The sequence below is a fragment of the Zootoca vivipara genome, chromosome 7 (assembly GCF_965207765.1).
Source record: "Zootoca vivipara chromosome 7, rZooViv2.hap1.1, whole genome shotgun sequence".
Lineage (NCBI taxonomy): Eukaryota > Metazoa > Chordata > Lepidosauria > Squamata > Lacertidae > Zootoca > Zootoca vivipara.
The window spans coordinates 43,465,805-43,486,850 of record NC_142590.1 but is presented as its reverse complement, the minus strand read 5'-3'; the positions used below and the strand labels follow the sequence as shown (position 1 = coordinate 43,486,850).

Genomic DNA, 21,046 nt, shown 5'->3' with positions numbered 1-21,046 from the left:
ACTGTCAGCGGTGGTAGCGGACGAAGCGGTAGCCGCGCGGGATCCTTCCCGGGATGGAGGCGAGGATGAACGCCAGTCTCGTCTGGTCTCTCTTGTGCTGCTCGGGGGCGACGGTCCTCCTGCTGAGATGGCGGCGGCGGCGGAAAGTCCAGAGGAAGGTGGAAGAGGCGAAAGAAAGGCGAGAGCGTGCGCTGGAGCGAATGGAAAAGGCTGCCCGAAAGTTCAAAGAGCAGGTACGTGGCGTTGGGCTGGAAGCGGCTCCTCGCTGAGCGCACCTGATTCCTACCTCGGGGGGACGGGGGACGGGACGGGACAGCTGGAGGCACCGAGCAAGGGTCGTCGGAAGACCCCCGAAGCGGAAAGACTGGCTGGTTTGGTCCCCCTGGAGGGTCACGGGGCAGAGCCAGCTGCAGCCCTAACCTCGAAGGTTCTTCCTGCAACTATAAGGCTGTGGTGATAAGCCTCTGTCCCGTGTGTGTGTGTGTGAATGCATACACCAAGCCTCCTCCTTCCCAGCCGCGCCCCCTACTGGCCCTATTTCAGCATCTCATTGAGTTTGTGTGTGTGCGAGTCCTCCTTCCCCCGATGGAAGGTGTCCTTGGACTCTGATATTCAATTACTTTTCCTGGATGGAAGATGGAGAAGGGGTGTGTCTGTGTGTTGCGCGCTGAAACGAGCCTGCTGTATGAAAGCAATGTTTACATTCTTTGCTCTGCTCACTTTAACTTCTAAAACTGTGCACCGCTGGTATGTGGCCCCCAGAAGGGGATGGCGGCCCCCAGATTGATTCCGCTTGCCCGTGCTTTAAGGGCTCCTAAAAGGGAGCGTTTGATCCCTTGTGCCTTTTCACAGTGCTGTGGCAGAGGGAGTGGCAGAGGGAGGAAAGCAGCCTGGACTCTGTTCTGTGCAACAGCTGCATTTGCGGGCAGAAGTACGTTCCACTAGATTGATCTTGACTCATTACCATGTACTTTGTGGCAACTTCCAGACACAAGCATTTAGTCTACAAAAGCTTATGCCTGCAGAAATCTATCTATTTGCCTCTAGGGTGCTGCCTTGGCTTTTTGTGGTGGGAGTGGGCGGGGTTGTGGTCTAAACCACTGAGCCTCTTGGGCTTGCTGATCGGAAGGTTGGCGGTTCAAATCCGCACAATGGGGTGAGCTCCTGTTGCTCTGTCCCAGCTCCTGCAGTTGGAAAGCACGCCAGTGCAAGTAGATAAATAGGTCCCATTGTGGCAGGAAGGTAAACGGCGTTTCCGTGCGCTCTGGCACTCGTCACGGTGTCCCGTTGCGCTAGAAATGGTTTAGTCACGCTGACCACATGACCTGGAAATCTGTCTATGGACAAATGCTGGCTCCCTCGGCTGAAGCAAGATGAGCACTGCACCCCATAGTAACCTTTGACTGGACTTTACTGTCCAGGGCTCCTTTATCATGGTTTGTGGTATTAAGAACAGCCAAGCACTGAAATGTGGTAGAATGATGGTGAAGAAAGTTTCACTTGCTAAACTTATGTGAGTTGTTCTGAGCTGACTGAGGTGTCACAATCCAATCAAAGGCTTGGATTTATTTATTGGAGAGTTCAAAATAGATGAGAGAAAGTGACTTGCTCAGTGAGCTTTCTGAGTGAATTGAGATTTGAAATTTAGTCTCCCTGGTCCTACGCTAAGCATTTTTTAAGTATGTTGTAGAGTTGAAACTCAAGAAAGCTTAGGTTGAAGAACTGGAAAGTTCCCAGAGATTTTCAGAAGTACAGTACAACTGCATTTTACGTGTGTTCAACATATGCTTGCAAATTCAACCGCATGTGGTCAGCTGTGGGGTGGGAAGAGTGGGGAGGAAGTGTGGGCCATCCCACCCACTATTCCACTCAACACGTGGCCTTGGAGTGAGTGTGATTCCCTTACTAAGTGTGGTTAGGACAGTAGAAGACCCTGAAATGCAAGCCACCTACCTGTCCCAGAGAGCAATGGAAGAAACAGTGAAGAAACAATGTGGCCACAAGAAGTCCAGTCTCCACGTAATCAAGATTTGAGAGAGAGGGGAATTCATCAGACCATGTCACAAGTATTCCACTGGCTGTTAATTTTAATTTGATGGAGTGTTGGAAGCACTGGCAGATGAAGGTGGGGGTGGGGGGAGCAGTGCCGCTTCGGGTGCCATAGGTGGCGGTGACATTGCGGCTGCCCCACCGCCTGGGACACTTGGCACTCACCATGCATGCCTCAGTATGCTTTCCTCTCGCTGCACACTCCCTGGGACACCCGTGGTCACTGTGCATGCTCTGGGGCGCACGCCACTCGACGTGCACCCCCCCAATGTATGCCACATCCTCACAGGCGGCGAGCCATGCCCCCTGGGATGTGCACCATGCCCCCTGGGTCATGCAGCAGCCATGCCCCCGGATGTACGCCGTTCCCGGTGCCAGAGCAGGTAGCTCCACCACTGGTTGGGAGGCCTTTAACACTGTCAGTTGTACCACTTCTATTATCCAGGCAATGGATGCAGTCAAACCTGAATCAATCTTCCAAAGGCGGCTGCTCCCATATTTCCACCCAATAAGTAATTGCATCTGAGAGTTGCCAAAAGCCACCTAGTGACCAAGCAGGTTTTTTGACTAGCACCTTCAGATCAAGTCAAGTACTCTTTCCAGTGTGCAACAAAAATAGTTTTGGCGGGGTCCCTCCTCCTGCTGTGTTGAAACACAAGCATTTGCTTTTGTGTTGTGGGATTATAGAAGCAGTTGGTGTGAGTCAGCAATGTAGTATGATTGCTATATATATATACTGTATATAAAATGGACTCAGTGTTTATTATTATTATTTTTTAAAATGTTTAGGGGTACTCTCATTTTCCTACTCATATTGAAATACTGCCCCTCAACGAGGCCAAGCTTAGATTCACAATATGTTTAAGAGTATGTGTACCCCCCGGGGGGGAAAACACTGGACTTGATGGTTTTTTGTTTTTTATTATTGTTACTATTTCTCCTTCAGAATCCAGGACACAAACCAGAACCCATCTTGTCTTTGGCTCTTCCTGAACTCTGTGGGAAACTGAGGGATGGATCACTCTCACCTGAGAATGTCCTCTGTGCCTACATGGACCAGGTGAGGTGTGGCTGACATTCCACCAAAAGCAAAGGGAAATGAGTGTGGGGAAGGGGATGTGGTGGTGGCCAGAGTGAAGTTTTGGCTGGTAAACTCTGCCCTTTGTTCAAGGTAATCCAGGGTGAAAGGGAACTGACCCCGTCTATTGAAGGCTGCTGGGAGCTTGTGTTCCTGCTCCCTGCCTGAAAAATCACTCTGCTCCATTTTTTTGAATTTGTTTATTTTCCTCTTTTGCCCCAGTTTTTTTCCCTGCTCACTTCTTGTATCCTGGCTATGAGGCGCTGCCTGCAGACTCACTGTATAATGTATATTATAATACCTGTACAATGCTTAGAAAATTTTAGGTGCTTTGTAAATGTTGAATACTTGAAGGTTTTTTGTGTTGGGCATCGTTGTTGTTGTTCACATAGTGCCAATATTGTTCACAATGTTTTGCACTTAATTTGTTCCCCGTGTGCCACAGTGGGAACGGAAGTGGTTTTGTCACTCAAGCAAATAAATGCTACATAGCAGACTGTAAATCCTTTGTCTGAACTTCGGTCTGCTGCTCAGGGTGCCAGCATGGATTTCTCTTGCATTCCAACCCTAAACCGATTGGTTTGAAAAGTAACTTTTATTGGAAAGAGTCCAGAGGAGGACAAGGATAGTGATCCAATCCTATGAGGAAAAGTTGAAAGAGTTTGCTATGTTTAGCCGGGAGAGTAGATGTTTAAGAAGCAATATGATAGCAGTCTTCAAATATTTTTATTTATTAATTAAATTTGGGTACTGTACTACCTTTCATCCGAAGATAGCAGGGTGGTTCACAACATCAAAATACAAAATGAGAGCATAAAATACATAATAAAACAAAACAATAACCCCTCCCCTCACACAAACACATTGTTTCATTTTGTTTATTAAACTTGATAAGTTGCATTGATGGTGGAGAAATAAAAAAAAAAAAATTTCTACCCTGCCCATCTGCCTGGGTTTCCCCAGCCACTCTGGGCTGGAGAAACTTTATTTCTATTGCTCCAGTGGGTAGAACCCAAACTCCCAAGTACATAAAAGGAGATTTTGACTTAACTATTTGGAAGTATGTTTTAATTATATGAGGTACTAAGCTGTAGAAAAGAAGGCCTCGGAAGGTGGGTTGAACTGATTGCCTTTTCCTGCTTTTCACAGGCCTTGAAAGTGACTAGAGATGTCAACTGTGTGACTGATTATCTGGAAGATTGTGAGTCCCAGCTTCTGCACGTGAAAAGTCAGGGGAAGAAGGGTTTGCTCTATGGCGTTCCCATCAGCATCAAGGACTCCATTGACTGCAAGGTACCACCAATGCCCTGTGCTCATGTGTCAAACCAGTAAATCTGCAGAGAAACCATGTCTTAGAAAAATTGCTGAGGCAATCTTCTTATCTAGCAGAATCTGAGGGGCAGGGTGGGATTGGCATTGTAGCATGACGTCTATACTTTTTGCAGAAATGAGACTTGGATGTAAGGTAGCCATATTTCAGAAAGTGTAAATCAGGGCACAAAAGCTGTTGTTTTTGGTCAAAGTTGTTGACCTTTTAAAGCTATTTTTAAGGAAAAGTGGCACAAATAATGGGTTGCCATACGTCTGGATTTTCCTGGACATTTCTGCTGATTTCTGCCCGAACACTGCTTCTGACTGCAGTGTTCTGGGTATGTCTGGGAAATTCCGGATGTATGACAACCCTACTTGGATCCTATTCCTTGGTGTCTGATTCATTCAGAATGATGTGCTGTTCCTACCTAATTTGGGGGCAGTTTTTCAGTGTGACATGGCAGCTACATAGTGGAGCTTCCATAATTTGATGTGATGATCTAGGCATCCCCAAACTTTGGCCCTCCAGATGTTTTAGACTACAATTCCCATCATCCCTGACCACTGGTCCTCTTTGCTAGGGATCATGGGAGTTGTAGGCCAAAACATCTGGAGGGCTGCAGTTGAGGGATGCCTGTGATTGATCAGTCTTCTAATTGCTTTCGTATGTGCCGAGAACCAGCCCCATCACATGCAGAAGATCCTCTTTCAAGTTGCATTGTACTAGGAGATATGTGTTTGGTTGTGAATGCCCTCCTGCACACAGTGGGGCATTATCTTTTGCTGGGTCAATTCATTTACAAAACCTATTCCTGTGCTAGAATCCTGTGTGGAGGGGAAACCCTACTGAACAGTGGCAGTGGGCCTGACCTGTTAGCCTTCTAGTGTACATGTTGACATGAACTTAGGCTTCAATTTTCTCCATGGATAAAACCAGGCACCCCCAAACTTTGGCCCTCCAGATGTTTTGGACTACAATTCCCATCATCCCTGACCACTGGTCCTCTTAGCTTGGGATCATGGGAGTTGTAGGCCAAAACATCTGGAGGGCCGCAGTTTGGGGATGCCTGGATAAAACTCTCCATCATCAGGAATATTACTAGACAATTTATATGTGAAAGAGCATTGTGACCTTATGTCTTATCTCTGTTCTCTCTCTCTCTCTCTCTCTCTCTCTCTCTCTCTCTCTCTCTCCCTCTCCCTCTCCCTCTCCCTCTCCCTCTCCCTCTCCCTCTCCCTCTCCCCCCCCCCCCCCAGGGCCATGATTCCACACTGGGCCTGGTGAAGCATCTCAACCTGCCCGCAGCAACAGATGCGGTTGTCATTCAGGTGTTGAAACATCAAGGAGCAATTCCATTTGTAAAAACCAATGTTCCTCAGTCTTTATTGAGGTAAATCATATAACACCCCCCTCCCCAATTGCTATATTTCTGTGTGGGCAATTACACAAATAACGAATACTATGAGGAAAGGAGTTGAATGTGGTTCACTTGAAGAAGAGATGATTCAGGGGCAACATGACAGCCAAATGTTTGAAGTCACGTACTGTAGATGGTAGAGCAATTTTTTTCTTCTTCCAGAGCTAACAAGTTCAAATTAAATTTTAGATGAACATTGGGAAGGACTTCCTGATAGCATGAGCTATTCATCTGTGGAACAGATGGCCTCAGAAAGGGGGTGGACTTGCCTTCCTTAGGCGGTCACCTAGACTGCTTAAAGAACCACGTAGCAATGGATTTCCTTGATCAGCAGGGGGCAGGTGGGGGGGAGCTAGATGACCTTTGAGATACTTTCCAACTCTGATTCTATCCTTTAAATAAGTTTTATTTTTATGAAAGTTAATTGAGCCTCCATTAAGGAACAATAAACTATACTTGTTTCCGTTCTTTTGCCAGAGAGTAGCTTTCATTCAGTTTATTTGCTCAAGCCTGTTACTCTAGGAAGAAGAGTAAGTGAAAGAGGGAATTTAAACTCTCTCCCTTTGTCTGCTGGCCTCTCTGAGTGGTGCATATATCGGACGAAACTTTTTACTTTGCATGCTCACGTGTCAAGAATTCTAATATCAATAACTCCAGTCTATAGATATTGTGCATTGGCAAGAGGTTCGGCTAGATTTTGAACTCAGTTTTTGAACTCAGTAGCTGTTTTCAGACATCAGAAGCCTGGGATGACTATGTGATGTGTGAAAGCACTTTTCTGCAGATACAGTGGTACCTCGGGTTAAGAACTTAATTCGTTCCTGAGGTCCGTTCTTAACCTGAAACTGTTTTTAACCTGAGGTACCACTTTAGCTAAAGGGGCCTCCCACTGCCGCCATACTACCACCACCGCCACACGATTTCTGTTCTCATCCTGAAGCAAAGTTCTTAACCCGAGGTACTATTTCTGGGTTAGCAGAGTCTGTAACCTGAACCTGAAGCGTCTGTAACCCGAGGTACCACTGTAAATAGAAGATGAAACAAATGCTGTCAGACAGAAGTTATGAACTGAATGTTGCAAAACTGCCCCCATATGGTTTAAAATGGGCCTTCTAGAAACAATCACAAATGTGGGTTGTTGTTTTTTTGTTCTTTTAAGCATTTAAACTGTTGGGCATTGTTGTGCTTGCAGTGGAGTGTGGCAAGTGGTTTTGTTAGCTAGGCAACAAGACTTTTCCAGAGCTATCAAAGGCAATGATTCTCTATAGCTTTGTTTTCTCTTGAAATCAGCCTCTGACTAGCTGTGTAATAGTTGCTTCCTGCTTGTCAAGCGGTAAATGGTCCCACCTTCTCTCTCAACCTTTTGTTGTAATGGGCAGCTCTGTGTTAATGAGAGGATTGGTAACTTGCATCATTCTTCATTAGAGAATGTTTAATTTCTTGACCCCTGGGCATTTCTCATTCTGGAAACGTGCCATTCCTGATCGTTTCATTGTGTTGGTGTTTAAAAGGGTTTGTTCTGACTCTGTATTTTGTTAGGTGCCTCATGAATTCTTGTGATTAAAGCGCAGGGTAATATCTGAGACTGGAACATAGTGGCTGATTGCAGGATTTGTTTATTTTATGCATTGGATTTTAATTCTGCCTTCCTGCCAAGGCACCTGTGGGGGGTTACAATTTTCAAACACTAAAACTACTTGTTGTTGTTTAGTCGTTTAGTCGTGTCCGACTCTTCGTGACCCCATGGACCATAGCACGCCAGGCACTCCTGTCTTGCACTGCCTCCCGCAGTTTGGTCAAACTCATGTTCGTAGCTTCGAGAACACTGTCCAACCATCTTGTCCTCTGTCGTCCCCTTCTCCTAGTGCCCTCAATCTTTCCCAACATCAGGGTCTTTTCCAAGGATTCTTCTCTTCTCATGAGGTGGCCAAAGTATTGGAGCCTCAGCTTCACGATCTGTCCTTCCAGGGAGCACTCAGGGCTGATTTCCTTAAGAATGGATAGGTTTGATCTTCTAGCAGTCCATGGGACTCTCAAGAGTCTCCTCCAGCACCATAATTCAAAAGCATCAATTCTTCGACGATCAGCCTTCTTTATGGTCCAGCTCTCACTTCCATACATCACTACTGGGAAAACCATAGCTTTAACTATACGGACCTTTGTCGGCAAAGTGATGTCTCTGCTTTTTAAGATGCTGTCTAGGTTTGTCATTGCTTTTCTCCCAAGAAGCAGGCGTCTTTTAATTTCGTGACTGCTGTCACCATCTGCAGTGATCAAGGAGCCCAAGAAAGTAAAATCTCTCACTGCCTCCATTTCTTCCCCTTCTATTTGCCAGGAGGTGATGGGACCAGTGGCCATGATCTTGGTTTTTTTGATGTTGAGCTTCAGACCATATTTTGCGCTCTCCTCTTTCACCCTCATTAAAAGGTTCTTTAATTCCTCCTCGCTTTCTGCCATCAAGGTTGTGTCATCTGCATATCTGAGGTTGTTGATATTTCTTCCGGCAATCTTAATTCCGGCTTGGGATTCATCTAGTCCAGCCTTTCGCATGATGAATTCTGCATATAAGTTAAATAAGCAGGGAGACAATATACAACCTTGTCGTACTCCTTTCCCAATTTTGAACCAATCAGTTGTTCCATATCCAGTTCTAACTGTAGCTTCTTGTCCCACATAGAGATTTCTCAGGAGACAGATGAGGTGATCAGGCACTCCCATTTCTTTAAGAACTTGCCATAGTTTGCTGTGGTCGACACAGTCAAAGGCTTTTGCATAGTCAATGAAGCAGAAGTAGACGTTTTTCTGGAACTCTCTAGCTTTCTCCATAATCCTGCGCATGTTTGCTATTTGGTCTCTGGTTCCTCTGCCCTTTCGAAATCCAGCTTGCACTTCTGGGAGTTCTCGGTCCACATACTGCCTAAGCCTGCCTTGTAGAATTTTAAGCATAACCTTGCTAGCGTGTGAAATGAGCGCAATTGTGCGGTAGTTAGAGCATTCTTTGGCACTGCCCTTCTTTGGAATTGGGATGTAGACTGATCTTTTCCAATCCTCTGGCCATTGCATTACATATACATTATATAAAAAGTACAGTGGCAGAGTCCTCTTGAGCCACCTGGGAGTCAGTGGTATGTGTGCTCCGTGGCCTGGCTTCTGCCTTCCCTCAGTGCACGCAGTTCTTCAGCAGCCCCAGGGAAGGTGGGAAACAGGTGCCCTGACAAGTCTCCCAAGCCATTGCTGGTTCTATCAGGAGCTGATGGTCGTGTACCCCCTGGCCTGGCCTTCCTCACTTTTTAGTGTGGCAGCACCTACACTTTGGAACTCCCTGCCTATTGATATGAATCAGGCACCTTCACTGTACACTTTTTGGTGCCTGCGAAAAACATTTTTTTGTTTAGGCAAGCCTACCTGCATGTTTTTGAGGACCCAGGTGGCGCTGTGGTTAAACCACTGAGCCTAGGGCTTGCTGATCAGAAGGTCGGCGGTTCAAATCCCTGTGACGGGGTGAGCTCCCGTTGCTTGGTCCCAGCTCCTGCCAACCTAGCAGTTCGAAAGCACGTCAAAATGCAAGTAGATAAATAGGAACCGCTACAGCGGGAAGGTAAACGGCGTTTCTATGTGCTGCTCTGGTTTGCCAGAAGCGGCTTTGCCATGCTGGCCACATGACCTGGAAGCTGTACGCCGGCTCCCTCGGCCAATAATGCGAGATGAGCGCGCAACCCCAGAGTCGGTCACGACTGGACCTAATGGTCAGGGGTCCCTTTACCTTTACCTGCATGTTTAGAAAGTTGGTGCAAGTTTTAATCTGTTTTTTAGTCTATTGCTTTTTTCCTTTTTGAAAGTCTTAAATTGTTATTGATTCATCTTATGGATGAGTTTATCCTTTTTTTGTAAACCGCTTTGAGGGTTTTATCCAATCAAGTGGTGCGTAAGTGTTATGAAATAAGTAACTAAATATATTTATATAGGAGATTGGGCAAGGGAGCTGCAGCTATGGCACAGATCCTATCTGGGATAGGGGGCAGCAAGGTATATTTGACTTAGCTGTGGCTTAACCATTTGACTGCCTTCTCTTGTGTTTTTAGCTATGACTGCAACAACCTGATCTTTGGTCAGACACTCCATCCTCTGGATCACTCCAAAACTCCGGGTGGTTCTTCAGGAGGCGAAGGTGCTCTTATTAAAGGCGGAGGATCCATCCTGGGCTTTGGTACAGATGTAGCAGGCAGCATTCGTATCCCGGCTGCTTTCTGTGGAATTTGTGGATTCAAAACCACAGGTGGCCGAATTAGGTACAGTGCAAGTTTGCAGCCTTAAAAGACAGCATTTAAGCTTTATATATATAGATGAAAGCCTTTCTTGGGGGCTGGTGAGGGCTGTTCTTTGCAGGATCCAGGTTCATTGTGCACATAAAAGCAGAAGATTCCCAAGAAAGCTACGAATTTAAGTTCTTGCACAGGCACTAAACTTGTTGGGGAGTTAATTCTTTTCTTTCTTTTTTACTGATGTGCACTTTTGAAATGGGCAGCAATCCTATACTTGCTTATCTGTGAGTAAGTTGCATTGAACTTAATGGGATTTTACTCTACCAGTCTCTCATCTTCTCCCTGCTTGGACAAAAGACCTTTTGAGAATTTCCTTCAATGGGATGCACTAGGTTGCTGGCTAAGATTTATCCCTTCTTCAGTGGAGAACCCTCAAAGGTGTGAGAAGCAGCATCTTTAACTGGGGTCTGGGAATAGGTTCCCTGTTAGAACACAATGGAAACTTAGGTGTTGGAAACCAGCAACCCTGGAAGCTGTGCTGAAACATCTTCTTTGGTGATCTTTTCACAGCAAAAAAGGAGTTATACCAAGCATTCGTGGGCAGAAATCAGGTTGGTGATTCTCATTTGCTTGGAGAGAGTGAGATGTCTAGGTGGTGGAAATGTGGTAGTTTTGAATTCTTACTAAGTAATGGGTTTATACACTTTATACACTTTTTTAAAACAACAACAACAACACTCTACCTTGCCATCCTTTTAAAAATTGCAAAACGAGTTCCAAAAACATGCTGCTAGGGATGTGTGTTGATATTTTGCATGTTGAAGTAGAAATCTTCAGTCATGAGGACCAGAAGCTTTTTAAAAATTGAAGTGATTTTTGGGTGGCAGCAGATGTGGAAATTCTAGCAAGAAAGGTCTGCACATAGCCCACACTCTTCCTGTAATAAATAACTGACCAGCTTCTTCCATAAGTCCCTTTACAGTAGTATTTAATTTGCTTTTCAGATAGCACGCTTTTTTTTAAGCTTTCAGTTTTCATTGTTTATTGAATGGTGAAGAGATTCTAAAGCAGGGCAATATGTCATCTGGGGGATGAGTTAGCTTTTACTGGATTTCTTACTTGCTTTCTGTTAGTGCTCTCATCCCCATGATGCCTTGCTCCCAGAAGTGTTTCCCCTGTTTTGAAAGACTACCCTCTTGTCAAGACTTGTTCTCTTTTATTTTTTATTCCAGTGACTGCAGGCATAGGGCCAATGGCGAAAGACGTTGACAGCTTAGCTCTCTGCTTAAGAGCTCTCTTGTGCAATGAAATGTTCCGGCTGGATCCCACAGTGCCTCCCCTCCCCTTCAATGAGCAGGTGAGAGGGCTGAAGGAAAAGGCACCCCCCCCCTTTCTATGATAATCAAATACATGGTGAAAGCAATAACATCGCTCTGCCCTTCCTTTCGGGCCACTTCCAATATGTGGGATTTTTAAAAAAACAACAACAACACCTTGTGCACTGATGCTCAACATACAGTATTAGCTGCTGACAGACACACATTTATTTAGTTGCTGGACAATTTTTGGGTGTGTGTGTGTGTCCAAATCCTTCACCTGTGCAATCTGACTATGATTCTATGATTCTGGGATCTGTGTGTACAGCACAAACATTTGCAAGGAGTGATGTTTCATGGGTACAGCGTATATATATATGCATGAGGGCTGCCTCCCTGCAGATGTCCAGGCTGTGGATGTGGACATGGGGAGGAGACAAGGCTAGTTGGCATGGACCCCCTTTGTAACCTTGAAATTAACTAGGCTGACTAGGGTCCGAGAGGATCTGAGTAACCAAACTGAGGAATAAGAGTGCTTTCCTTGCAGTGCAAACCTTGAGCTTCACAAAATGGAGGGCCTGGCGCTCATTTCTATGGGGAGTGTTAATATCCTCTGCCCTAGAAACCTTCGCCTCAGTCCCAGGTGTGCTGGAGTGTGCTGTGATGAGATGCAACAGGCTCTCTTCATACACTCAGAGGACGCCTTCCATATTAGGACCTCACACAGCATTGGTACTTTAAAGTAAGATCTAGCAGGCAGCTCTGGCTAGGGTTGCCAGACTCAATGGAGGACAGAACTTCTGTGCCTTTAATTGCCCTGCTCTCTTTTGAGTCTGGAAACCTGAAAGAGAAACCAGCAGACCCTTTGCTTCGAAATTAAACAAAGGGTCTGCTGGTTTCTCTTTAAGGTTTCCAGACTCAAAAGAGAGCAGGGCAATTAAAGTCACAGAAGTCCTGTCCTCTATTGAGTCTGGCAACCTTAGCTCTGGCTCACATTTTAATTTCTGCTGCCATCCCAGATTGTGTAGTTTAGTAGTCTATCCTAGTCCGGAGGGGTGTGTGTCTCTGAACATCGGACCAGTATTCCTGACTGTCTGTGATGAGGGCAAGGGTATTGTGGGGGAGAAAGAGGTTAAGAACAACATGTAAATCCTTCTGGATCACACCGGAAGCCTCCCTAGTCCTCATCCTATTCCCACAAGCATGCGAGGGAAAGGGAAGGGTTCTACTTACATGAGAAACTGCAGAACAGTGTTCTTCAGATACATTCCTCCCTACAGAAACTGGTAGGAACATCTCCTATTGTGAAAAGTAGTCATGTGCATGTCATGTGGTAGTCATGTGGTTGTGCATGTCATGTGGTAGTCATGTGGTTGGGGAGCAATCATTGCTTAAAGTACACTGGGAATTCAGATTTTCAAGATGCTTTCTCTTGGCATGGATATGGGATTATTCTGAGAAATATAATTGACTAGTAGAGAATGGGGCTGCATTCAGACCTTAGATTTAAAGCACAACATTGCCCCCAAGAATCCTGGGAGCTGTAGTTTAAGGGTGCTGGGAATTGTAGTTTAGTGGATGGTGAACTACAGCTCCCACTGTAGACACTTAAAAGCTTGATCTAGTGCATCTGTCTTTAAAGACTCCCAAATGATTATGTTATGTTTTGATTTCCAAACTGTTCTCTTAACCTTGTGATAATTTTATCTAGGTGTACTCCAGTTCTCAGCCCCTCCGGATAGGTTACTATGTCACAGATTCCTTCACTATGGCAAGCCCTTCCATGAGACGGGCTGTACTAGAAACCAAGCAACTTCTGGAAAAGGCTGGTCACACGGTATGTATCTGTCTCCACATCCACAAACACCCCCCTCCCCACCACTGCCACCTATAATTCCATTGATGTCCTGGGCAAGAGAAGATGGGGTGGCTCTGTCAGGGGTGGTTAAGGAGTAGAAAGTCAGTCATATTTTAATGAAGAACAACTGTCCTTAAATGTATTTCCTTTTTTTCTTTCTTTGTGGTGCTTTACATCTTAAAGAATGATAACTCAGAATGACCAGTATGCCATGATAAGGTGGGGTTGTGACTTGCTAACTTTAAAGGTAAAGGGACCCCTGACCATTAGCTCCAGTGTCTCCCATTTTCTTTGGCTATCTGCTGATCCTAGACCTGAACATGGACAATACATGATGTTGATTTGTGTCTGGCTTTAGACTCGGTATTCCGCACTGCTCTAACCTCAAGCATAGCCGCTTATATACTGGTAAATCTTTCATTTAAGTGGGGATAGCTATTTTACTTCTTTTCTTTTCACCACATGATTTGGGGAGAAAGTTTTGAAACTTCTCCAATTTCTCTAGAATGCCAGAATCTGGGTAGCAATAAATAGCTTCAGTTGAGGGTTGTTTGAAAGAAACAACATCTGCCTCCTCCTCTAGAACTTGCGGTAGTTGTCACTGCCAGGAAGGTTGGCTGCTGTTCTTGCAAAATGCTTTCCATGCAGAATGAATGAGTGTTTTTTTGTTTTGCAAGTCAGAAGTTTATATTTGTGTGGCACTACAGTGAGAGATGAGCGCCGCAACCCCAGAGTCGGTCACGACTGGACCTAATGGTCAGGGGTACCTTTACCTTTACAGCGAGAAAGATTTTCATCCTGTATTCTCGCTTTCCTTTTTTAGCTGGTCCCCTTTAAGCCCTGCCGCACAGATGATTTCATGTGTAGCGTTTCTCCCAAGGGCTTGTTTGCTGATGGCTGTGCCACTTTCTTAGAAGGCTTGTAAGTATTCCTGTATATATAAATGCTGGCATGTGTATATGCACTACACCATTAAACCCCAAGAAGAAGAAGATTGGTTACTTACCTTACTTTGGGTACAAAGGCTTTCACCATCATGCACTCATCAGCAAGGTTCTGCTTACATTTTTCACACTGGTTACTTAGCTAAGCATCCCGCTCATACCTTCCTTGGTGAGGTCCCTGCTGCTCCTTTCCTTTCTGTTCTCTTTATCCTGCTGTGTTTCAGAGTTCTTTCTGCTGCATGGTGGACAAGGGGAATAATAATAATAATCACCGCCACAACCACCGGCCTCCCGCCGGCCTCCCCACCTGTGGATCCGGCCATAGGGCTGGATCGGGCCCATTGCCGCCACAGCCACCGGCCTCCCGCCAGCCTCCCCACCTGCCAATCCAGCCATAGGGCCGGATCGGCCCATCGCTGCCTCCCGCCGGCCTTTAAAGTGCCTTTTTTTTAAAGGCCCCGGAACGAATTAATCCATTCCCATTGCATTCCTATGGGAAACATCGTTTTGACTTACGAATGTTTCTACTTACGAATGTGCATTCGGAATGGATTAAATTCGTAAGTAGAGGTTCCACTGTACAGTGAGACCTCGGTTTTCAAGAGTCTCGGAAGCCAAACGTTTTGGTTTTCGAACGCCGGAAACCCAGAAGTAATGGCTTCCATTTTCCAATGCACCTCAGAAGTCAAATGGCTTCCACTACATGTTTTCAATTTTCTCAATGGATATTGCAAACGGCTCTTTGCTCCTCGGTTCTCAAACGTTTTGGAAACCGAACGGTCTTCCGGAACAGATTGCATTCGAAAACCGAGCACTGTAAAACAAAAACATTAAGGACCACTGAAAACATTTTTAAATGGTCACATACTCTATATGCAACATATAACCTGCACAGTGAATGCCTCTGCATGCCAGACAAGAAGAGATCTTTTTGTTAAGTGATCAGTGTGTTCCATTCTGAACAGCAGTAGCCATGGCTGATGGTTCTGTGGGGCTGAAATGGCTGAAGGTATGGATAATATAAAATTCACTGAGGATTGTGTAACCTAATTGCCTTGGTTGCCTTTCAGCAAAGGGGAGTCTGCGGATCCCAATGCAAAGGAATTGGTGCTTATAGCAAAGTTGCCCAATTGGTTTCGAAGCCTCCTATCCTGCATTATCAAGCCAATAGTAAGTTCCACTTCTCTAGCTCCTGTCTTGATTTGCTGAAGATGGCAGCCTATGGCTGTTGGTATTTTTTGAGAAGGGATTTTTAGTCCTGGTGAATGGGCAACAGTTCTGATTAGCATTGCATTTCAGTGCAATAGAATGCTGAAGACACACTTCTTTACCCTTGACGGTGTGCTTTCAGTATCCACTCTACTCCTGTGACTGCAGTTATTTAAAAAAACAGTTTTTAATATTTTCAATTCAGGTAACCCACCCTGGGACCCACCAGTGAAGGATGATTTATTTACTTAATAATAAAAAAAAATGTTATACCTCCTAAATCAGGCATCCCCAAACTTCGGCCCTCCAGATGTTTTGGACTACAATTCCCATCTTCCCCGACCACTGGTCCTGTTAGCTAGGGATCATGGGAGTTGTAGGCCAAAACATCTGGAGGGCCGCAGTTTGGGAATGTCTGTCCTAAATGGAAGGTAGACTTCTATTTGAGCATAATATGTTTATGTAATGGGCATTTTCAACTCAAAACCTATCAGTCCTTTCTTTGTTTCCTTAGAGTCTTCGTATGTCCAAAATTCTGACATGCATGAATGAGAGGTAAGGCTTCAGGATGGGGGTGCAGTGGGCTTACAGTTTTCATATGCTAGCATTGCTAGCAGCTATGTTGTTCATGTCCCATTTGAACCCCCAACTGCAGTGGAAACACGGGAACGGCAACCATTCCCACTTGTTTCCTCCTTGAACTTGTTCTCCACTTTCCCCACCTGCTGTAGCAGGCAGGTCATCTGGTCTGCCACACAACCTTGGGAGGAAAGAGTCAGGAGATGTCACTGAGGGTGGAATGGATGGGAGGAGCATTCACTGATTCCCGCCCCCTCATGCTACCTGATCTAACTTCCGTGGAGGTCCAGGTGATGACTAGCTTCCTGTGCTTGCAAATTTCAGCATAGATCAAAGCAGAATGGGGTTGGCTTTTCATATGGCCTCACTGAGTTCTGGTGCAGGAGTCTTAACAGTGCAATCCTATACATGCCTGCTGAAAAGTAGTTCCTTTAGCTTTTCTGGAAAAATACAGTCTAAATTCAAAATGTACAATAGCTGCCTTTAAAAATTTTATTTTTGAAATTTAAAAATGCACACTAGTATATTACGGGGGTGAAATGCAGTTTCTAATCGCTGCTTCCTGCTGCCCTTGTGGTGCAAATAAAGGTTGGTGTAGTTAGGGGGGAATTGAGGTGGGACATAGGAAGGTGCTTAACCCTTCCTGAATGCTTTTTTAATTCCTCTTCAGCAAAGCTTTAAAATGGGAAGCAATCCTGGTCACTGGAGTGTGGATGTGTGACCTAGTTTGATGGAGGCACAGGTGGATTCATGAGCATGGATGGGTTTTGTACCATTCATCCCTTCTTCCTTACAAATCCCCCCTCAATCCCATATATGCTACATTAGCAAACCAAATATTGTTGGGGTATTGTGTAGTTTTGCCTGTAGGCATAGGCCAGGGCTAGCTCATGTGGTGGATCTGTCATCACCTTTGGCCATGCTGATGGGAGTTGCAGTCTGCCACACCTGGAAGACACCATCTTGGTACAAACAATGAGCATAAAGGCTGAACTCACCAATTTCTCATTCACCTCCAGCTTCTTTTTGAATTTTCAGGTCTGTGAAAGAGCTTTGGGAACTTCACACGGAAATTGAGGTAGATTTCCTTTGAGGGTTTTTGTTTTTGTTTTTGTTGTTGTTAAGAGTATTTCAAGCTCCATAAATGTCCCAATAAGTTTATGGGAAAGGCTGTTATAACCTTTGCCAGCCTTGGACCAAAATCTCCCATCCTATGAGAAATATTACAATATCTGTTTTGTTTCAAATTGTAATATGAAAATCCAGCCAAGTTTCTAGGCTTACTCGCATAGCCTTCTGCAGCTGTTTCCCCCAGTGAGGTGTAGTTCTGACATAGCTTTATACAAAATCTTCCTTCCATTTTAAATAATGCTGTACATTGAAATCAGTGTTAAAAGACATTACTGGAGTGTCTGTCATGCAGAGAACATCCTTGAGGATAACTGAGAGTTACAACTGCAAACTTCATTCGGTCACTTTGGCATCTGAGTTGATCTACCGGTATATCATCTTGGTCCACCCCAGAGCTTTTAAAGTTCTACAGCTCTAACAGAATACATACTCAGTCCCTGAATTCTGCAGGTAGGGCTGAGAGAAAACACCCGTCTGAAGCCCCAGAGAGTCACTGCTGGGTGAGACCAGATGCTTGGCTTAATCTAAGGCACCGTCCTATGTTCTTACATCCAAATGTGAACATGTGCAGAGAAGAGGGATTGCATATTTTGCTCCTGTGGCCACGTCTGGTAGAGAAGAAATTGGGTGGAGAGGACCTATGGAGACTGACCCCAAACTGGCAGGTCTTGGCTGCTCTCCAGAGTTCTGAACTGTGTTGTTGAAGAGGACTCTAGCTGCAAGGGCAACTAATAAAATGGCTTGCTGACGATTCCTAACAGAAATTGCTGCTACTTTCCAAGCCACCCTTAAAATGTCATCTCTCCATGTGGCTGCAGCAGAAGTAACAATTGCAGAGGATTTGAGGAACATGCAACTTTAAAGGGCCTTTATTTAAGTAAGGCTTTTGATTGCTGCTTTTCATCGCAAGTGAGCCCAAAGCAGTTGGTTCCTGCTTCAAACTGTGTGTGACTCCAGGATACTCTCCTATCCCCAACATCCCCTTTTCTGCTGCCTTGGAGAGAATGTCATTATGCTCATGCTTGCTTTGATGCTTGGACGCTGCCATACACTTAAAAGGAATTTTGGTGGTAGGGCCATGCTTAGTTCTTTCAATTTGATCAGGCTTCCTCAACCTTGGCCTTCCAGATGTTTTTGCCCTACAACTCCCATGATCCCTAGCTAGCAGGACCAGTGGTCAGGGATGATGGGAATTGTAGCCTCAAAACATCTGGCGTGCTGAGGTCGAGGAAGCCTGTAATAGATTTTTGTTTGCTGCCAGTCATGTGCAGCCACTTGTGCTGAAGTATGCCTGTTGTTGTTGCTGCTGCTGGCTGTTTTTTGTTTTTTTACTATTCTCCCCTCTTAGGGATACTGCCAGGAATTCATTGGTGAATGGAGGAGGCTAGATCTAGATGTGGTGCTTTGTCCTGCCCTCGGTCCTGCTTTTAAGATTGGGTTTCCTGGGAGATTGTCAGGTAATTCCACATTGCATGGGAAATGAAGTTTCCAGAGGGCACTGGTATATGTTGGAGTACTTTCATGAATACTGCAACTTGCACTGGATTCCGATGCTCTAAGCCAAGAATGGCCAACCTTTGTGTTCACAGAAGCCTCTTTATTGTCCAGACAATATTCTGGGGACTGGATGTATAGTATATCTTGTTGCACAACCTAACCCCCCCTTTTATGAGTCCGTGTGGCTTAGCAGCAATAGATTCCTACTTAAAAGGCACATGTGCTTGGGTGGTGTGTAGTGGCATTCACGTTGCCGAGCCCTTCACTATGAGTGCATCTGACATTGCTCCATCCCCAAATATAAATGTAAAGATGCAAGAAGATGATCCAGGCCAAGTCAGCTGTGCTAATAAGACATTGTGTAACAGCATGCTTTAAGGCAGGGTGGGGTATCTGTGCCCCTCCAGATGTTGGACTACAACTCCCATTATCCCTGACCATGCTGACTGGGGCTTTTGGGATTTGGAATCCAGCAGCATCTGAAACCCCACAGCAACTTGTCACAAGGGATGCAGCTGGGCTTGGATGGGTGGGAGGGGTTTTCCCATGCCAGCTCTGGATTAAGAATAATTGCGAATCTATAGCCCTTTTGTGAGAGCAAGTGTACTTGTGTGCTGCAGTAATTGTGTATATGAGAGTTTGCAGTAGTGGCTCATGTTCTTGTCAAACACCTGTCTCAGTTGCATGGTGGTGGTGCTAGTGCAATTCAGCATTGGTGGTGTTCAACGAACTTGTTGCATTAGCACGAGTGCAATGGAACTTCTCACCCTTCTTGCCCCACGCACCTTCCTGAAATATGCTCTGGAGGGTTGGAGAAACACGTAGGACAGGTTTGGGGGAAGGAGGAAGAGAAAGAATGAGAATATTATGTTGCACAAGGAAGAACCCTTGTGCTGATGGAATGATTGCTTAGCGCTGTATTGATTACAACCCTTCATGTGTTCAGTGGGTGCTTCCCCTGTAACATTTGTCAGGGCCTTGCTATGTATGGGCCAATCTGGTCCCACGGGAAGTCTCCAGAAAGACGTTGCTGTCTCTTATTGAGGGCCACTGGCATGGAGAAGTCCCTGTATGAAGTGGCCCATGTTTCATTGCTTGAGAGAAGGCTTGATTTCTCCAGTCAGTCTTCTCAACAGTAAGAGGAGGAGGAGGAGAATCTTAAAGCACCTTCTGCTGTAGAGGGTGCCAAACAGTAAAGTGCCAAAGAGATTTGACCCGGTGCCCTTATCTATACTTAAAAGTTTTAACCTGTCCTGTTGTCTCTGCAGTGGGAGCCAGTTACACCGTCTTGTATAACTACTTGGACTTCCCCGCCGGGGTGGTGCCTGTCACGTCGGTGACAGAGGAGGATGAGGAGGAGCTGAAGAGTTTCAGAGGGCACTTTAATGATATGTGGGACAAGGTCTTTGCAAAGGTTTGTCACTATGTTGTGTTTGGAAGCAACTGCTTTGTAGTGGGCATCAGAAGCCATTCTTTGGTAGGGAAAAAAACCTTATTCCCGTGTGTTCTGTCCCTGCAGGCAGTGCAAGGGGCTGTGGGACTCCCTGTGGCCGTCCAGTGTGTAGCTTTGCCATGGCAAGATGAGCTGTGCCTCCGGTTCATGAAGGAAGTGGAGAAACTGACCCGGGAGAAATCAAACAAGAATTGAATGAGATATTGCAGAAACTGATATGACGGGAAGCTGGGGCCTGGGCCTGGGAAGGCCCATAATAACCATGGAGCTGTTCTGTAGCTATTTTGATTAAATAACTGAAGTGCTTTTGTGTCTGGTGGTCATTTGTGGGCTTGCTGCAACAATGCAGCAGAGGTGATAGTTCATCTTCTTTCAAAACTTCATACACTGCTTTTCGTTTGTAACAAATTAACAAAAGGTTCAAACTAGAAAACCACAAGTGTCAGTGAAACCATAGCCATCAGAAAGCCAGAGTTAAACTGCTGACAAAAGCACAAGACACGTAGGGAGAGGCACATTGGGAAATGCCCTCTTCTAGACTCCCAATGCCAACCTAACATCTGTAAACTGTGGCACAGTTCAGAGGGCCCCATTGTTGCACCATAATAGAGATTGCATTGTGTTTCTGTGAATTCTTCCATTTGAAGGTTTCTTGCAGTCTACTAGCCATTAGATAGCCACACACGGCCCAGTGGGGAGGTAGGGCGCTTATAGCTTGCTAACTGTGAGCAAAGTGTGTGAGAACTTGGTTCACCCTCAGTGCTGTGTGTGGGGTATTGGAGAAGAGCTCGTTGAAAATGCAATAGTAAGTTACTCAGCAGCATAGGTTAGTATTTTATAAACTGCAAATGAGTTTAAGTTTGGAAATGAGTAACTGTTACTCTTGGCTAAGACAGACCAAAGTCTGTCCATCTCCTAGCCATTTTCTTCAGGCTTTTAAA

At 45.4% G+C, this 21,046-nt stretch overlaps 1 protein-coding gene across 1 annotated transcript; it reads left to right on the top strand.

Moving 5' to 3' along the window:
- On the top strand, positions 1-20,411 carry LOC118088967 (fatty-acid amide hydrolase 1). Its single transcript, XM_035123232.3, has 15 exons — positions 1-233; positions 2,996-3,109; positions 4,277-4,420; positions 5,696-5,829; positions 9,939-10,145; positions 10,689-10,729; positions 11,351-11,475; positions 13,146-13,271; positions 14,116-14,213; positions 15,307-15,406; positions 15,960-16,000; positions 17,063-17,102; positions 18,504-18,612; positions 19,921-20,066; positions 20,172-20,411. Exons 1-15 carry the CDS (start codon positions 54-56, stop codon positions 20,298-20,300), a joined length of 1,734 nt encoding a protein of 577 aa, XP_034979123.2. The 5' UTR covers positions 1-53; the 3' UTR covers positions 20,301-20,411.
- The last annotated feature ends 635 nt before the right edge of the window (positions 20,412-21,046 follow it).